At 38.6% G+C, this 14,915-nt stretch overlaps 2 protein-coding genes across 3 annotated transcripts in view; one reads left to right on the forward strand and one right to left on the reverse strand.

Moving 5' to 3' along the window:
* LOC105268162 (odorant receptor Or1) lies at positions 1–2,756 on the forward strand. 2 transcript variants are annotated; one of them, XM_011307479.1, is made up of 8 exons: positions 1–63; positions 139–325; positions 630–996; positions 1,158–1,588; positions 1,809–1,908; positions 1,982–2,086; positions 2,158–2,313; positions 2,601–2,756. In XM_011307479.1, the coding sequence occupies exons 2-8, from the start codon at positions 222–224 to the stop codon at positions 2,661–2,663; spliced, it is 1,326 nt and encodes a 441-aa protein (XP_011305781.1). In that variant the 5' UTR covers positions 1–63; positions 139–221; the 3' UTR covers positions 2,664–2,756. The 2 variants fall into 2 exon arrangements, with proteins under 2 accessions (XP_011305781.1, XP_011305783.1); XM_011307481.1 differs by lacking the exon at positions 1,982–2,086.
* A 3,177-nt stretch (positions 2,757–5,933) lies between these two features.
* Positions 5,934–14,915, reverse strand: part of LOC105268291 (uncharacterized) — a 48,055-nt gene continuing 39,073 nt past the window's right edge. Inside the window, exons 3-4 of the mRNA XM_011307732.1 lie at positions 6,128–6,259; positions 5,934–6,007 (exon numbers count right to left, since the gene is read on the reverse strand). Of these exons, the coding sequence (XP_011306034.1) occupies positions 5,934–6,007; positions 6,128–6,259 (206 nt within the window). The remainder of the gene's footprint in view (positions 6,008–6,127; positions 6,260–14,915) is intronic.

The following is a 14,915-nucleotide window of genomic DNA, read 5'->3' on the forward strand; positions in this document are numbered from 1 at the left end:
GCCATGAGAAATACAGACCTGTTAGCCATGAATAAACAAATACCCACCATCGGGTTGGACTTGGTAATGACAATTTCCAGTTTCAACCTGACAATTACTCATCTGTCCTTCTGCTAATTGTATGTCAGCATTTTCCAGTCAAGTTTTCATCTAGACCCGGAAGTTGGAGGTGCATTCAGTGAAATTTCACCGTTGCAGTGAGGACACATCGCTTTTCCAAAATGAACAAGAGCGAGTATAAGCCTGTGAATGCATTCAAGCTCAACCTGACCATATGGAAATACGCGGGGATTTGGCCGGCTGGAGTGAAAAATAAACCTCTTAGGTGAGAAAATTGTCCCCACGGAATTTCCCGGGGATTCTCTTTGTTCCTCATTTTAAAAGAGCCCTGAATTTTTATAACTAATTTATGACGCTTCTCGGAATTAATTACACCGTCAAAATGTCTCCCTGGAATAATGTCCTATAGTGGATCATTTTAAAAAAATGTTTCTTTAAACAAAACGTGAGTGACTCAATTTGCAATAACCCGAATTTTCCTCGGAAATTTGAGATGGGAAAATTCATTTCGGGTATTATTTATAAATCGACTTGTCCGGAAGAAAATGCTGAGATAGATTTATTTCTAGATATATTTACTTCATCTACAACTCGATATCTCCAACTATTTGGTTCGGCTCGTTTTTCGTACTCCAATTTATTCACATCATGAAGGTTATAACAAAATTGGAGGAGGTCATGCATTCAATATACTTGATGATTTCCTACTGCGCAATGGCCTGTAAATTTCATTCAATTCTGTGGTACAGAAGGAGACTGGAGAAACTATTCAATACACTGAATGATCCAATTTTCAAGCCACGGTTGCCCTCGCATTTTGAGGTTATGAATGAATCCATGAGAATTGTCAGAAGGGATTCAATCATATTCCTGTCATCGGGTCTCTGTGCGACTATATTCTGGACATTCTGGCCTCTGATCGATAGAACGTCTGAGGTAATCACATTTTTTTTTTCGAAATTCAAATCTTATGGCGGGAAATTTGTGGGATTCCCTGGCTTCTGTCATGAGTCACCGCCAACTTCACACCGATTGCTGTGAAAACACGTTTTCTTGCAAGAATTATTCACAAATCATGCGACTAATTTTCTTCTCAGGAAAATCAACTAGCCTATCAGATGTGGTGTCCACTGAACATCTCCACGTCTCCAACATTCGAGCTAGTCTACACCTATCAGACTATCGCCATAACCTACAACACAATGTTGAACACCATGACGGACACTGTCATCTGTGGACTACTCAAGATGATGTCAGGACATCTGGAGATGTTGGCAGAAGACTACGGAAGCATCTTCGAAGAGGCTTTCATTTGTCCTGGGGAAGATGCACCCCGGACTGTAGCGGGTAGAAAGATGATTGAGAAAGCGACTGGTGAGAATGAGAAGCGGTTCGAAAAAATGGAAAAACAAAAAATCCTGAACGACAAAGCACCGGAAATACCACCTGTTATCATACCCCAAATTTCCCAGGAAGACATGAAAGCGAGAGTATCGGCTTGTGTGGAATTTGCCCTTGCGATAGAGAGGTAAATATTTGGGGTGAAAATGCTCATGCGTTGTGGGGGAGAAAAGCGAGAAGAACCAGAGAATTTCGCTCTTTGATTTATGTTATAAATCAGATGTTGAAGAAATTCAATAAATTGTGGGAATTTATTTGATAAATCGATGGATTATAAAATTTCTTTTCGAGGTAGAAGAATTTTTTGGATGAATTTATCCAGATCCACTTCCGAATATTTATTTCAGATTTGCCAATGAGCTGAAGGACATCTTCCAGGCTGGAATCCTAGTGCAGTTCATCGCCAGCTGTCTGATAATATGCGCCAGTCTGTTCGCATTGGCGATAGTGAGTATTTATTGAAATAATAGGTACTGTGGAGAATAAATATGCCATCATCGAATTTCCATCAATATTTCAGCTGCCTCCAGCGAGCTTTCAATTTTTCTCTCTAGCTCAGTACCTGGCCTGCATGCTTATACAAATATTTTTGTACTGCTGGCGGGGAAACGAAGTATCTCTAAAAGCAAGTTCCATTATAGTTGAAACAATTTATTCATTTAAAAATATCTTCTGGTTATTCTGTTCTCTCTGCAGTTCGGTGACTTGTCTGACGCAATTTACACCTGCGATTGGACAACGTGTGACGAAAGCTTTCGCAAATCGATGGACATCGTGATGAGTCGATCACAAAAACCGGTGGTTTTGCTAATTGGAGGTCTTTTCAGTTTGTCCGTTGAAACTTTCATCTCAGTAAGTCCATGAAATTAATATCAGACTTTATTAATCACCTCACGTTTCAAACTCAATCACTAAACTCTCCCTGACGTTCAGATTCGGATTCTCATTGCAGTTTGAACTATTGAATCAGTTCCAACTTTCGCTCGAGTTCAAATATTTGTTCTAGCTATTTACCATTGAAGTAAATAACAGTAAATAACACATAAATAAAATTTCAATAAACGAAACTCTACCTCTTGAAGTGGAAGTGAGTAAGAACTTATTAAATTATTTTAACTGAAATCCTTTCAATTTCGCAGATTATAAAATCGGGATATTCCTTCTTCATGTTCTTCAGCGAAGTTGGAGGCATCGATAAATAATATTTATCATCAGAAGCGATGACTATGCAGATGATGACTATACAGAGCCCCACGTAGAATGTAATGCACCATTATAATGAAATATAATCATATGCAGAGTTGTTCTAATTCAAACAGCAAAGATCGTTAGCTGACAACGAAAATTCGAGTCATTTTAACCGTGCCCCAGGGGTGTGTGTATTCGTCGGGATAATACACCACGAATTGTGCCAGGATGGGGGCGCATAGTTAATGCTCCGTGAGATATTCACTGAATGCAACATCGCCGGGAGGCACATATAAATATTCGTCGGCTGAAGATAAACCAAAATCTTTATCTCATTCACAGGACGTATCCTTCGAAATAAATTCGTCAATTATTTCTTGGCCAATTTCTTAAATCTTCGGAATATTTCTCATCTACTTCAAACAGACAACTTCATTAATCTCACGCTCAACATTCCAGAAACACTCGGAAATCAAAGTTAGTTGGCTATTCGTAAATGTCAAACAGAACTTGCCCAGTGATTCGAATGAATCCATCAGCAAATATTTAACGGTTTTTATTGACTTAACGTTCAGGGAATGGAAATTGGATTTCTATTTGGAAATTAAACGAGCAGATTCTCTCATTTTTTTGTCTTTAATAACCACTAGCAATTTGACCGTTCCTTAAGGTCAATGAAAGTCGTTCTGGTAATTCAGCGGAAATTTATTCTCTTATTGGGGTGAATATTATTCAAAAGGTGAATAAGAGGAAATAGATGGTCAAGTGGTTTTTTTTTGGTGTAACTCTGGGGATAGGTAGTGGATTGAACTCCGGGTGAAAGGGAATTTCCAGCAGTGGATGTGGAAGTTCATTAAAAAAATACGTGATGTTTAGTTTCGAGTTCATGGAGTATTCTGATGTGTTTACGAGGGACATTGGCCATCATCTGGAGAATTGTCAGATGCGGAATGACAGATCATGGAATTGTAATGGAACAGGGTGATGTACCTCAATTGCAGTGTAAACGAAGGACGAGAGCATAGGAATGTTGACTCGGAGTGTGACATGTAACTGCAAATTACCGCGAAGCATGGCGTCCCCTTGGAAACTGTCAGGGCTTTCTCGACAAAATTTGAATTAATCGCACATCACAGAGAATTAGCGCTTTAGCGAATAAAAAATTAATCAAAACAATCATTCATTCTCCAACTTTATGACAAAGACCTACTGCGCATTCCGTGCGCCGAATTTGAATTTGGCGCTTCCCGTTGACCAATGAGGAATTTGTCCTATGCGTTTCGAGATATTTCGACTCGGGCGAATTTCATTTTTGGGTTTCTACTTTCATAATGAGGATTCATAATGAGAATTCATAATGAGGATAATAATGATTGTAGTGATGTCGTATTTTTTCGCTGTTTTAATTCTGGGAAATCCTTTTGAGACCAATCAATTATTTCTCGCGAATCGAGAGTTGAAAATATTCTGTTCGAAAATGAAATAAATGAAAAAAAAACAGGGGTCGATTGAATGTTTTTTCAGTTTTCATGCGCCATCCAATCTCCAGCGAAGAATTCCTCGTAAAATTGAAGTAAATTCATAAACAGTGGAAGGGAGTCCGTCGACACGAACCTATCGCCCTTTAATGGATTACAATCGACCTGACGTATAGTAGATTCCAACCAATTTGTCCAACTTTTTCAGGAATGTGAAAAATTCGAGTGATCCTTGAAATTTCAATACCAATTCATGGAAAAATACAACGTAACGAAGAGAAACTTGCAAATATTCCCGGAAGCACGCATCCCTCCAATTCTCCCACAGACTTTTCATTGGGTTAAAAAAAAAAACCTTTGATCACGAACCGAATCTACAGGATCGCGAGCGGGAGTTACCTCAGTCGAAATAATAGTTGGAGCTACGACAATACAATGGGTCACCAGTAATTCATTGCTTTGTTCCAGCCGCGAGAACAAAAGTCCACGTACACCGACATTGGGCTGTACTTGAGTTGCACGTAGGGTTTTAAAAAATTTCACCATTAACCAACGTCATTTAGGATAAAGTATTAGTCTCAAGTCGAGATTTTTATAAAGATTCCTCAAGTCTTGAGAAATCAGAGGAGAACTGATTGAACTTCAATTCAACAACTAGATTATTATTTGAAAAATCTCACAATCACCGGACTGAAATTCGGATTAATCACCACCGGAATTCCTTGGAATGAAATTGAAACTGATGTGCGATAAAAATTTTCGAGCGCTCAACGTGGAAATTTTAAAAGTTTTTTCTTTAACAACTGCAAGCGCGAGTTAGACTTGAGTGTATGTTAAAAAGTGAAGTTGCCTTCTTACAAACTGTTGGACTTTATTGCTGATTTGCATCAAAAGTTGAAATTGCAACCGGGAAAGTGGAGATATCACAAAGGAAAGCGATACCGTAGCATTCATCACTCCACTGAGGAATATTACATTCTATATCACCAGAGAGAATTCAAATTAGAAAGATGGTATTCAAAAGGTAAATCACTTTTTAGTCATTCATTATGTCTTGAATTTGTTCTCCAGACTTGGAATGAAAATTCTCTCTGTTTTTTACCAACCCGCTGAGAAAAATTCTCATCGATGTCTCGTTAGCATCCTAGCACCTCACAAAGCATCCCGCAGTACAAGATTTTTTTCTACCTTCGAGAAATGCACGTGGGATGATGAATGTCCACAGCATGGAGACAGAACTTTTCATCACCACGATAAAATAAGTCTTGTGAAAAATTTTACCCTCTCATACACAGCACCACAATGAATCATGACGTGAATTTTCACAGGAGCTTCGACACATTCACACCGCTGGATTCTCATTATTGTGAGAAGCTACGCAGAAGCAATTCGTTGTTGATTCACCCTTTGTGGTTGATTAAGAAAATTATTTAAATGAATCCATAAAAATTCTAAATTCTCCCATCGAATTGACGCACTCCCGTCAAACGCCATTACGACCTCATCTCGTCCTGGGTAAAAAAAAATTATAATCGCAATATTATTTCAAAATTTTCCAAAAATTTCTGGAAAATTATTTTATAAAATTTCCGAAACAAATTCCCGATTTTTTTTGTTTCAAAAGAAAAATTTTCTGAAAAGTTTTCCAGAATTTTTTTAAAAATTTGAAAAAAATATTCCGATTACAATTTTTTTTTTACCCGAGATTACAGATCATCAGGTTTAACGTTACGGTATCACCCAGCAATTTTCAAAATGATCACCCTGATGGTGATAATCGAATCCCTAAGTACCAGAGACGTAATCCTAAACTCCACCACAACCTAGAGTATCTGCACGCATGTAGGACGAGAAGACATAATCTTGGAGTGGATGTTTCCCTGTTATCAAGTTTAAACACAACCTAGCCGGATGGTCACCTGTCCTCTGCTAATCCCCCCGACAAGTGACCAGAAACAACTCCAGTGAATTAAAGTGCAGTCATTGTTCCAGGTACTTACCTAACAGCGCCTGGAAGAGTCTGCTCTTGAAGATTCTAATTACCCGCTCGATGGCGAGTCGCAGCTGCTTATCCTGAGGCCTTGTGAGCTTAGCACGATAATCCTCCAGGAGCTCCAATGCTCTGTGAGCCTCTGGAACAGAAGAAAAATTAGATTTCAATTAGTCTGTCATCAGAAGTGGTTTATACTGAAGGAAAACCGAGGTCATTCGTTGAATTCTACTACAGAGAATAAAGAAATCTCATGGGAGCAATATTAATATCATATAATAAATATAATAAATAAATTTAAGATTTTTCAATTCATCCAGTCTTTCCAGTCTATAAATTTCGTAATGAGCGATTGTTTATTTATTTATTTATGTCAGTTTTAGGTGGCTCGAGAAAATACTTGATAAAAAAATAATTTCCTATTCTGTCAATTCAAGTTTTGCGTCGGGAGTGAGTAACTGGTGCATGACAAATCAACGGAGCAATCACTACAGTCTGATGAGTTGGGAAACTGAAGGTTCGTTAACTTGAAAAAATTCATAATAACTTGGAACACGAGAAAAAAAAAACTTGTTACGAAGTTACGTCTGATATCGATTGGATTCTAGAGACATTTCAGGTGCTTTGAAGGGTCTTGCTGCTTCTTTCATCTTGTTTTTATCACATCCGTCTCCAATAAGCCGATTACGAAAATGAGTTACTTCTCTCGGATTCGATGCTAGTTCTGGAGTTATGGAATTAAATAATGTAGCGTATTCAGGACACGGGGGATTATTTATAATGAATAAATTGGGAGGCCCTTGATTTTAAAATGTGAAATTCGGATTAAAGTCACTCAATGGTGCATGGAATTGCATTAGTAAAATCGTTTCGACCCGGTGGTTGTGGCTCTCGATCTAGTTCATCCCTGAAAATTTTAGATATTCCGTGTCCTGATAAAAAAAAAATTCAATTATCCTGTGATCAAATTTTTACACAAAAACTTTCTCCTTGAATATTAAAATCCTGAAAGCAAAGGGTTAAGAAGAAAAGTTTTTCTGTAATTTATGGTCGAACTTGAGGCAGTGGCTGGAGAGAAGAGAATGAAGAAAATGTTTAAGGAAATTCTCTCACACTTTCAATTCCCAGAAAAAAAAATGACATGGCAGAAACAATTAGTCTCTCGATGCGCTAGTGTGCGAGGGTGTTAGGGATTTTTTAAAATTGAATATGAAAACATTTTCTTGGGCTTTTTATGGGACGATTTTTTTTTTCTCTCAGTCTCGGTGGAGGGAAACGAAACGTGTGATTGAAGAGATCGTCGAGGAACGAGAGGTGTTGATTAACCCGATAATTCTTTGGTCCGAGTAATTTATCATGTGGCGTAAATGAGACGATCGTTAACGAGATTATTACATCCCCAGGGGAGAAGATTATGAAATGTTGAATGGAAATTATTGGATGCGCTTTGCGGTAATCCTGACGACAGGAATTCATTTCGTCAACAGATTGACAATTAATTTCATTTGACTCCATCATCTTCAAGAGTTTACCGATTCAAATGTATAATTTCTGTTTTAGATGTCTACTAGATTAAATTCCAAACGAAAAAATGAACTTCAGTTCTGTCTCCAGGTCAAAGAACTTAATCAAAGGATCCATTTGGTCGACTAAAGCGGATCGAGTGCTTACGTTATTACTTTGTGGATCGTATACCATAAAAAGTCCCCCATGATCCTGTGAAGACGGTGAAATAAGAAGTTGAAAATAATGAACACGGAGAAGAGGAAGGACCCATTCGACGGAGGTAAGCACACAACTCCTGGTATTTCATGATTGTTCCTTAACAAATTGCTTCCATATCGTTCTCGTATACGACGTAACGTAAACGCTATCCTAGAATTAATAGCGGAAAAAAAAACGATAAGAGAGAATCTTTCGTCGAATCGATGATTTTGAAGCATATGCACATCCAATCTGCTCCAACAAATCCAATCATCCCGAGTGCTGGAACTTGGATGAACCCCGGGAACTTCTTGTCGTCAATCATTCGGTCACTGGATGCTTTACTTTCTTGGTACAGCTGAGGGTGATCTAGAGGCTGAGCACGTGCTGAAGAACGAGAGATGTCGAATCGAGCAATAATTCTTTGGTCAGAGTCATTTATAATCCGAGCGTGCTCGGTGAATGAAACGATCGTTAACGCGATTATCGGTTCATCTTGTTCAGAGCGAGGTAAAAGCGCGGAAATTTCCCCCACTTCCTCTGATTTATTACCAAAATTACAAACTGACTGAATAATTATCATGACTGGTAAGAAAACTTTGGTACAAATAATTGTGAGTCTTCTGCAACTGGAGTTTATGCAGATTTAACGATCGTTTTCTCTGCCAACTCAGTTGAAAATTGACCGTTATCTTGCTGATAACATTGCCATGTTTTTATGACGGAAATTAGAAAATTATACACAGGGTAACGGAACCTTAACGGTTAACGAGACCTTCTCGAATTCTCCGGTATGAGGGGGTAAAGTGAATTAGGATTCCGGAGATCGTTAATGCTCTCCACCGGTCCAGGCTTGACCGCACCGACAAAACAGCGGGAGATGACTTGTTTGATGACTTGTTTTTTTTTTTTTTGAACTCCAGGGATGAGGGGAAGTCCCAGGAAGTGATTGGAGGATTTGGCAAATCGGCGATCGTCCAATGGTTGTTTGAGTGGAGATACGATTCGGTGGAGATATTGACTTCAAAATCGATTGACCACTTCCAGGAGCATCCACTTCAGCCAACACTTTCCGCCTCCACTTCTTGTAATACAGCACTCAATCCTCTATATATCGCAATATCATGTATCGGTAAACTGTCAGTTTCCGTAATGCGAGGAAAATCCAGCGGTGAAAGCCGCAGATGTGATCGGCTTATGAATCCGAGGAATTGATTGGTTGCTGTTAAGTCGGGTAATTCATTATAAATTCTCTATCAGAAATTTTGTTACTCCGGAATTGAGAATTGGAAATCTCCAGTCGAAATTCCCGGAAATAGGAAATTTCGAGTGAATTATGCCATGAAAATTGATAGGAAGCAGAGAACGGGCCAGTGCGTCGGTGAATTTCAATTAATTGAAAACTCAGTCTAATTTGGCACTGAATATTCATGAGTCCATTGAAAATTCAAATTAGTTGCGAAATCCTCGTCTTCCTGCTGCTTAAAAATTTCTAATTTCACGAAAATTCCGTTCCATTCGCGCCCTTGAAAGTAATTATTACAATTACCCACGAAATTTTAATTTATTTCTAACAATTTTATAGACGAAAATATCAAATTTTAAAACATTTTCAGTTATAAAATATTGACGAAAAAAAAAAGATGTCCGCGAGATGAAAACCTGATATTTCAGGAAATTTCAGCAATTCCCTTTCTCTGTAATCCAAGTAACTCCCTGAGTGTGGAGTGAAAAATTACAGCTGACGTTGACATATGCAAGTAATTCTTTGGACGTAGTAGAAAGGACGTAAAAAATTCGCGGACTCTTGAGCACTCCAACAACACAACAAAACCGGACATGAAATATCGAGGTAACTGCAGTACTCGTTGGACATTCTCCCTGGAAACTTCTGTTTCAACTTCTTTATGCTCTTGTTGAAAAGTACACCATCATTCTCACACTTTATCCTGACGGTAATACGTCGTACGTTATGTTCTCTGCGCAAAAGCGTCTGATAATCGTAAGGCACTCAGAAAGCTCCAGAACCAGTGGCTCTGGATCAGTTAGACAGGAATATATCATTCTTACCCTCTCCGTAAATGTTTACCAAGACAAATTGAAGGTGGCAGGGGCTTATCTCCGCGAACGCACGTTGACGTGGAAAATATTTAATTTTTATACATTCGGGGAGATGAGATGGGATCAGGTGGTTTTCCCAATTTTCCAGGGATTTTCGCATCTCGTGACTCCCAAAATCATCGAAACTCTTAATCAACTCTAAATCTGCATTCCATCTATTTTTCATTTCAATCCCGCTAATCTCATATTTTTAATGCATTTTTTAATAATTTTTTTTGAGTAGAGACAGCCGCTCGACGAAATTTTCCACGATTTTCACTGCCGCCCAATTTTTACCCAAAATCTCGAGATGTGAGGGAGATAGCGGAATTTTTGTTATAACCAATTTTTTAGAGCTAATCGAGAGCTAGAGAAATTGTTATTACAAAAAATTCGGAATCTCCTTTAGTGTCGGAGATATCGCTGATTAAATATCGGCTCACTGCAGTTTATCGTTTTGTCACGGAATTAATTCCGCAATCGCGCGGTTTAATTGATAAAAAAAATAATGAATGGTAATGCGATGGCGAGTGACTCTGACATGATGTAAAAACGAATATAACCCACGTAACAATGCCAAATAATCGCCAGTGAATTTATCATTCTCCCTCTTCCGGTTGCGGAGAATGCCAGGTCTTGAAGAAGAGGAAAGGAAGCGGAGAAATCGGTTAAGATAAATATTCCAAATGGTTTCTGCATTCAAGAATTAATGCATCCAACGGTCTGGGCGCTATTTCAAGCCCTAAATCGTGGCTGAAAGCACTGTACTTCCAACTTTGTGTACTTTCTTCATTAACGACTGTTTCTGGAATCCGCACTAGCTAGAAAATGGAATAGGTCCCATTTATTTATGCCACTGCGTTTGGCTATCAAATGAGAGATTTTCATTGACAAACGCGGCGCCAACGGATTTCCATCAGTGATTTAGAGGCTTTTGTCAGCTTTTTCATCCGTGATTTTTCCCCTCTTCGGAAAATTCGCGATAAATAAGAATTGCAATCAAACCCGACAGATTGTATTGGTTTCTGTTTGGAGTTTGATTTGTGGGTAGAACACTGGGGAAGTGTTGGCCCAGTGTTGCTGGAGCTGCTGGGACTAAATTGGAACTCTGGACGAACTTTGGTCGAGTGTTTGCTGAGGATTTGGTGACTGGTCACTTCGCGGAATTGTTCTGGGAGTCATTGGTAGCGGTTTAGGATTGATTTCTCAAGTTTGGGACTGTGTAAAAAAATATTAAAAATTATAAAAAATATTATTCATCCAATATCAAAAATTCCAATGGAAATTGTTGGATTTTCCATATTTCAGGCTTTACGTCGCGATGAGAGGACTCGACTAGAAAAACGCTGGAATAAAAAATAGATGAAAGAGTTTGGACTTTCATATCGCGTATGTTGAAATGGAGGGGATGGATAATTTTTATTCCGAACGGCACACGCCCGGAGGGGGTGAAGATTTTATATTCAAAAGCTGACGTAACGTCATCGAGGAAAGGGGTGAATAACGTCACGGGATCCAAGTAAATTTACCGGGAATTTTTGTTCCAAAAAAATCGAAGGGAGATGTATGAAATTTTCAAACGATCTATTCTTATCATCCGGTCCATCGGGATTACACGTTTCACTCGTTGAATTTTATATCACGATTTGGTGTTGCCTGATTGGATAACACGCGACTCAGAATTTTCATTTCTGTTGGCTAAAAATTGGTGGTAAAAATTCAACAAGTGAAAATCTTCCCGAATATTTCAAATTGCAGAAAAAAATTCCAAACGACGAGGATCCATTCGTCAGAATATCGAATCATGTGTTCGACCGTTAATAATCATGATCGTAAAATGATATGTGGACAAATGCTTTCAATCCCTTCCATTTGGATTTATTAATTTTTAATATTAAGCTAATGGGGATTAATCATAACAAATATATGTGTAAAGTTTAAATAACACAATGACAATTTCATTCTTCAATGTCTTCCGGTTATTAATTCACCTCAAGGCGATCAATCCCCAATTTTTTCCCTCTCCCCAGAGGATTATCGCGAGAATACCGCGATAAAAGTCAATCCTATTTTTTAATCACAAGAAATTTTTTCTGTACGCGATATTTCCATTTTTGGAATAGACCGATCCGATTTCTTCGGGGATTATAATTTTTCAGTGGAAAAATATCCCAAATTTTTATAAACTTTCCAAATAAAAATTGTTCCTCCGAATGTTATGGAAATTCGGAGGAAATTCCCTGAGAATTTATGGACATTTGACAGCTGTCAACTCCCTGTAATCTACGCTCTTCGAAACAGAATTTTCCACGCAGACGTCAGCACGTGTTTCGCAATCAATTAAGTTCATAAATTCCAGATGTTAATGAAAAATTAAATTTCGTGTCCCACACCGTCCGCCAGTTTCATTTTCCCTCGCCACTCAACTCTCCCCCCGCTTTTATAGTTTTTGAGTCATAAACTTGATAGAATTATAACTCCTCGCCCCAGTTTCGGAAAATTCCACTGGTATCATTAGAGCTTTTCCACTTCCACGATTTCCCGCATAAAGATTGATAATTGATGCGACAACTTGATCGACCCAGTAACACGAGAAAGTTGGGAAAAACGTTGACCCCTTCCTCAGACCTAGGGAAATTCCGGAAACAGCATCGAACTCCGTCATCCCCAAATTGAATTGAGCAAATTATGAACTCAGAGAGTTGAGCATTTCCTTTTTTCTCACGATTTCCAGCAGCATTTTAACAGGTGAGAAGTACTTCTGGATAAATCCCTAGTAATTCCGTTAATTGGCCCTTGCAGATTAAATTCACTAGCCCGAGGATTCCCTCGATTGAGGTCCTTTCCAAGAATTTGAACGGTTGCACTAAATAGCAACTGTTGATCTTGAAAGAGCTCTCAGGATTTTGAGAATGCCTTCGGAATTGTTTCAGAAATTAATTGACGATGGATTTCCAGAAATTCATACCACCTTGATTAGAATCTGAGAATCTAGTCCTGACGGCAACATCCGGAACCGATGCACATGCCTAATCAGAACACATGATACATATCAACATCCCAATTAGCCATCAACTCAGGATTTCAATGGTACCTTCTCAGTTCCCCAAACGAATATTCAATTACCGTCAACCCATTCAGTCAATAGTAATCAATTCTAAATGATACAGCACCAGTTAATTCCAGTAATGATTATAATCCCATGGACAATCGCTACTCAACGAGATCTGAGTGCCTGGAGTCACGTAAAAACCCGATGAACAATTTAATTGTTCATGGCTTACTATAAATTCCATTTGTCCAACGTAATGCGGAGCAATAAAATGAAATCAATTAATCAATCAATTAAAAGAGGGTAATTATCTGATTCATGATCGATTGTAGTTGATTGCATTTAATTAACATGGATTAATCCCAAATGAGTTAACGAACGAGTTAACAATCGAAGTGGCATCGGCATGCTCTCCTCCGAATTTGGAGTCATGTGAAAGAACGAGAACTGGAACAAATCAGCAGGACTTACGGTAACGCTCTAGGTAAAGAACAGTCGGCAGATAACAGCACATGCCATTCTCAGCGTGTACGTGAGCGTACATTTTCTGACGGGTTGTTCTTGTCAAGTCAATCCAAGAGTTGTCTTCTTGTGCTCGTCAAGTTTTCATTGGAAACGACAAGCACGTCGTTTTCTTTCTCCTCATCAAGATCATAACGACGAATGAAGAATACGAAGAGGCGGAAACAAGCGTGACCGACTTACGCCTATCCAATTCCACCGTGGTATCAGGATAATTCACCAGAAATGGGTATGTCACGGATTTTCACGTTACAATTTCACAAGCACTTGGTACCACGTGAAATAATAAATCTTGTCGGTCACTGGACATTCCCATGGTGTTTCATTGTTTCAATTCACCACTAGATGCTGAAACATTTCATCGTTGAACAACATTTTGACGGATAAATAGTGCATGCATGTTCACCAATGCATTAATATATTGTCCTCTCCGGTTTTTTGGTGAGTATCCAGCGATATTCATGGTGGTGGTGAATTTATCGTTGAAATCGTCAAGATGATTTCAAAAAATTCCAATGCTCCAGGATGGCAAGTCACATGTCAGATGGAAATCATGAGATTCTCGAACGAGTGCTCTCAGTCAATTACACTCGTCATCGGAATTGGTAACTGTCGGATATCTCTCATTTCAATTAATCAATAGCACGGTAACACTGTCACATGCCAGATTGTAATTATTGGCGTCAATTGAGGGGATCACTTCAAATTCATGACTCAATGAAGCGATCAATCAATTCAACTGATCTTTACTTGATCTCTTGATAATCAAGATTTTCTTAATTCTTCATAATCACAGGTTTTATCAACGCGTCCGGTCTAATTCCGTTACGAAATGTTCAATTGCACTGGAGAATTTCAATGAATGCACGTTGATAGAAGGTGAAGAATTGTATGTTCCATGTGTGTTGATGTATTATTTGGATCACCTGGTGCTAACACGTAACGAGGATAAAGTAGACGACTGTGCAGTACGACTGGTACTCGCTTACTGGCAGACATTCGCCCCTTTTCACCCCCAACGACCTAGCAGCATCCCTGACCCCTCACGGTCCACCCTCCATCATCCCACTTTTCCCACCACCATCCCCCAGCCTCTCTCACCCTCTCTACTCTTTTCTTTTTTTTCAAATCGCATCCTATAAGGCAGATGTCCCAGCAACTGAACTCGTAACCCAGAGTCCGCGGAAAATTTAATAATTCGTTATAAAAAAAATGGTCGACGATTTTGGTTTTGTTTTTTAGTCAATTGACGATTATTTTTTTGGAATTCATTTCCACGGGGCGATCTGAGGGTGGAAAGGTCGGCACTTGGAAAATTCTCAATCAATAATTATTTTGAAAAGGGAAATTAATTATTTAGAATAGACAGGAGGGAATTATTAAATTGTTAATATTTCATCTGATAATTAATTTATAAACA

Source organism: Fopius arisanus, unplaced genomic scaffold (assembly GCF_000806365.1).
Source record: "Fopius arisanus strain USDA-PBARC FA_bdor unplaced genomic scaffold, ASM80636v1 scaffold00055, whole genome shotgun sequence".
Classification (NCBI taxonomy): Eukaryota; Metazoa; Arthropoda; class Insecta; order Hymenoptera; family Braconidae; genus Fopius; species Fopius arisanus.

Excerpts from the sequence above, each read along its gene's own strand:
- LOC105268162 (XM_011307479.1), top strand. The coding sequence starts at position 222 with ATGAACAAGAGCGAGTATAAGCCTGTGAATGCATTCAAGCTCAACCTG. Across the intron at positions 997-1,157 it reads TGATCGATAGAACGTCTGAG|GAAAATCAACTAGCCTATCA; the intron begins GTAATCACATTT and ends TTTTCTTCTCAG. Across the intron at positions 2,314-2,600 it reads CCGTTGAAACTTTCATCTCA|ATTATAAAATCGGGATATTC; the intron begins GTAAGTCCATGA and ends TCAATTTCGCAG.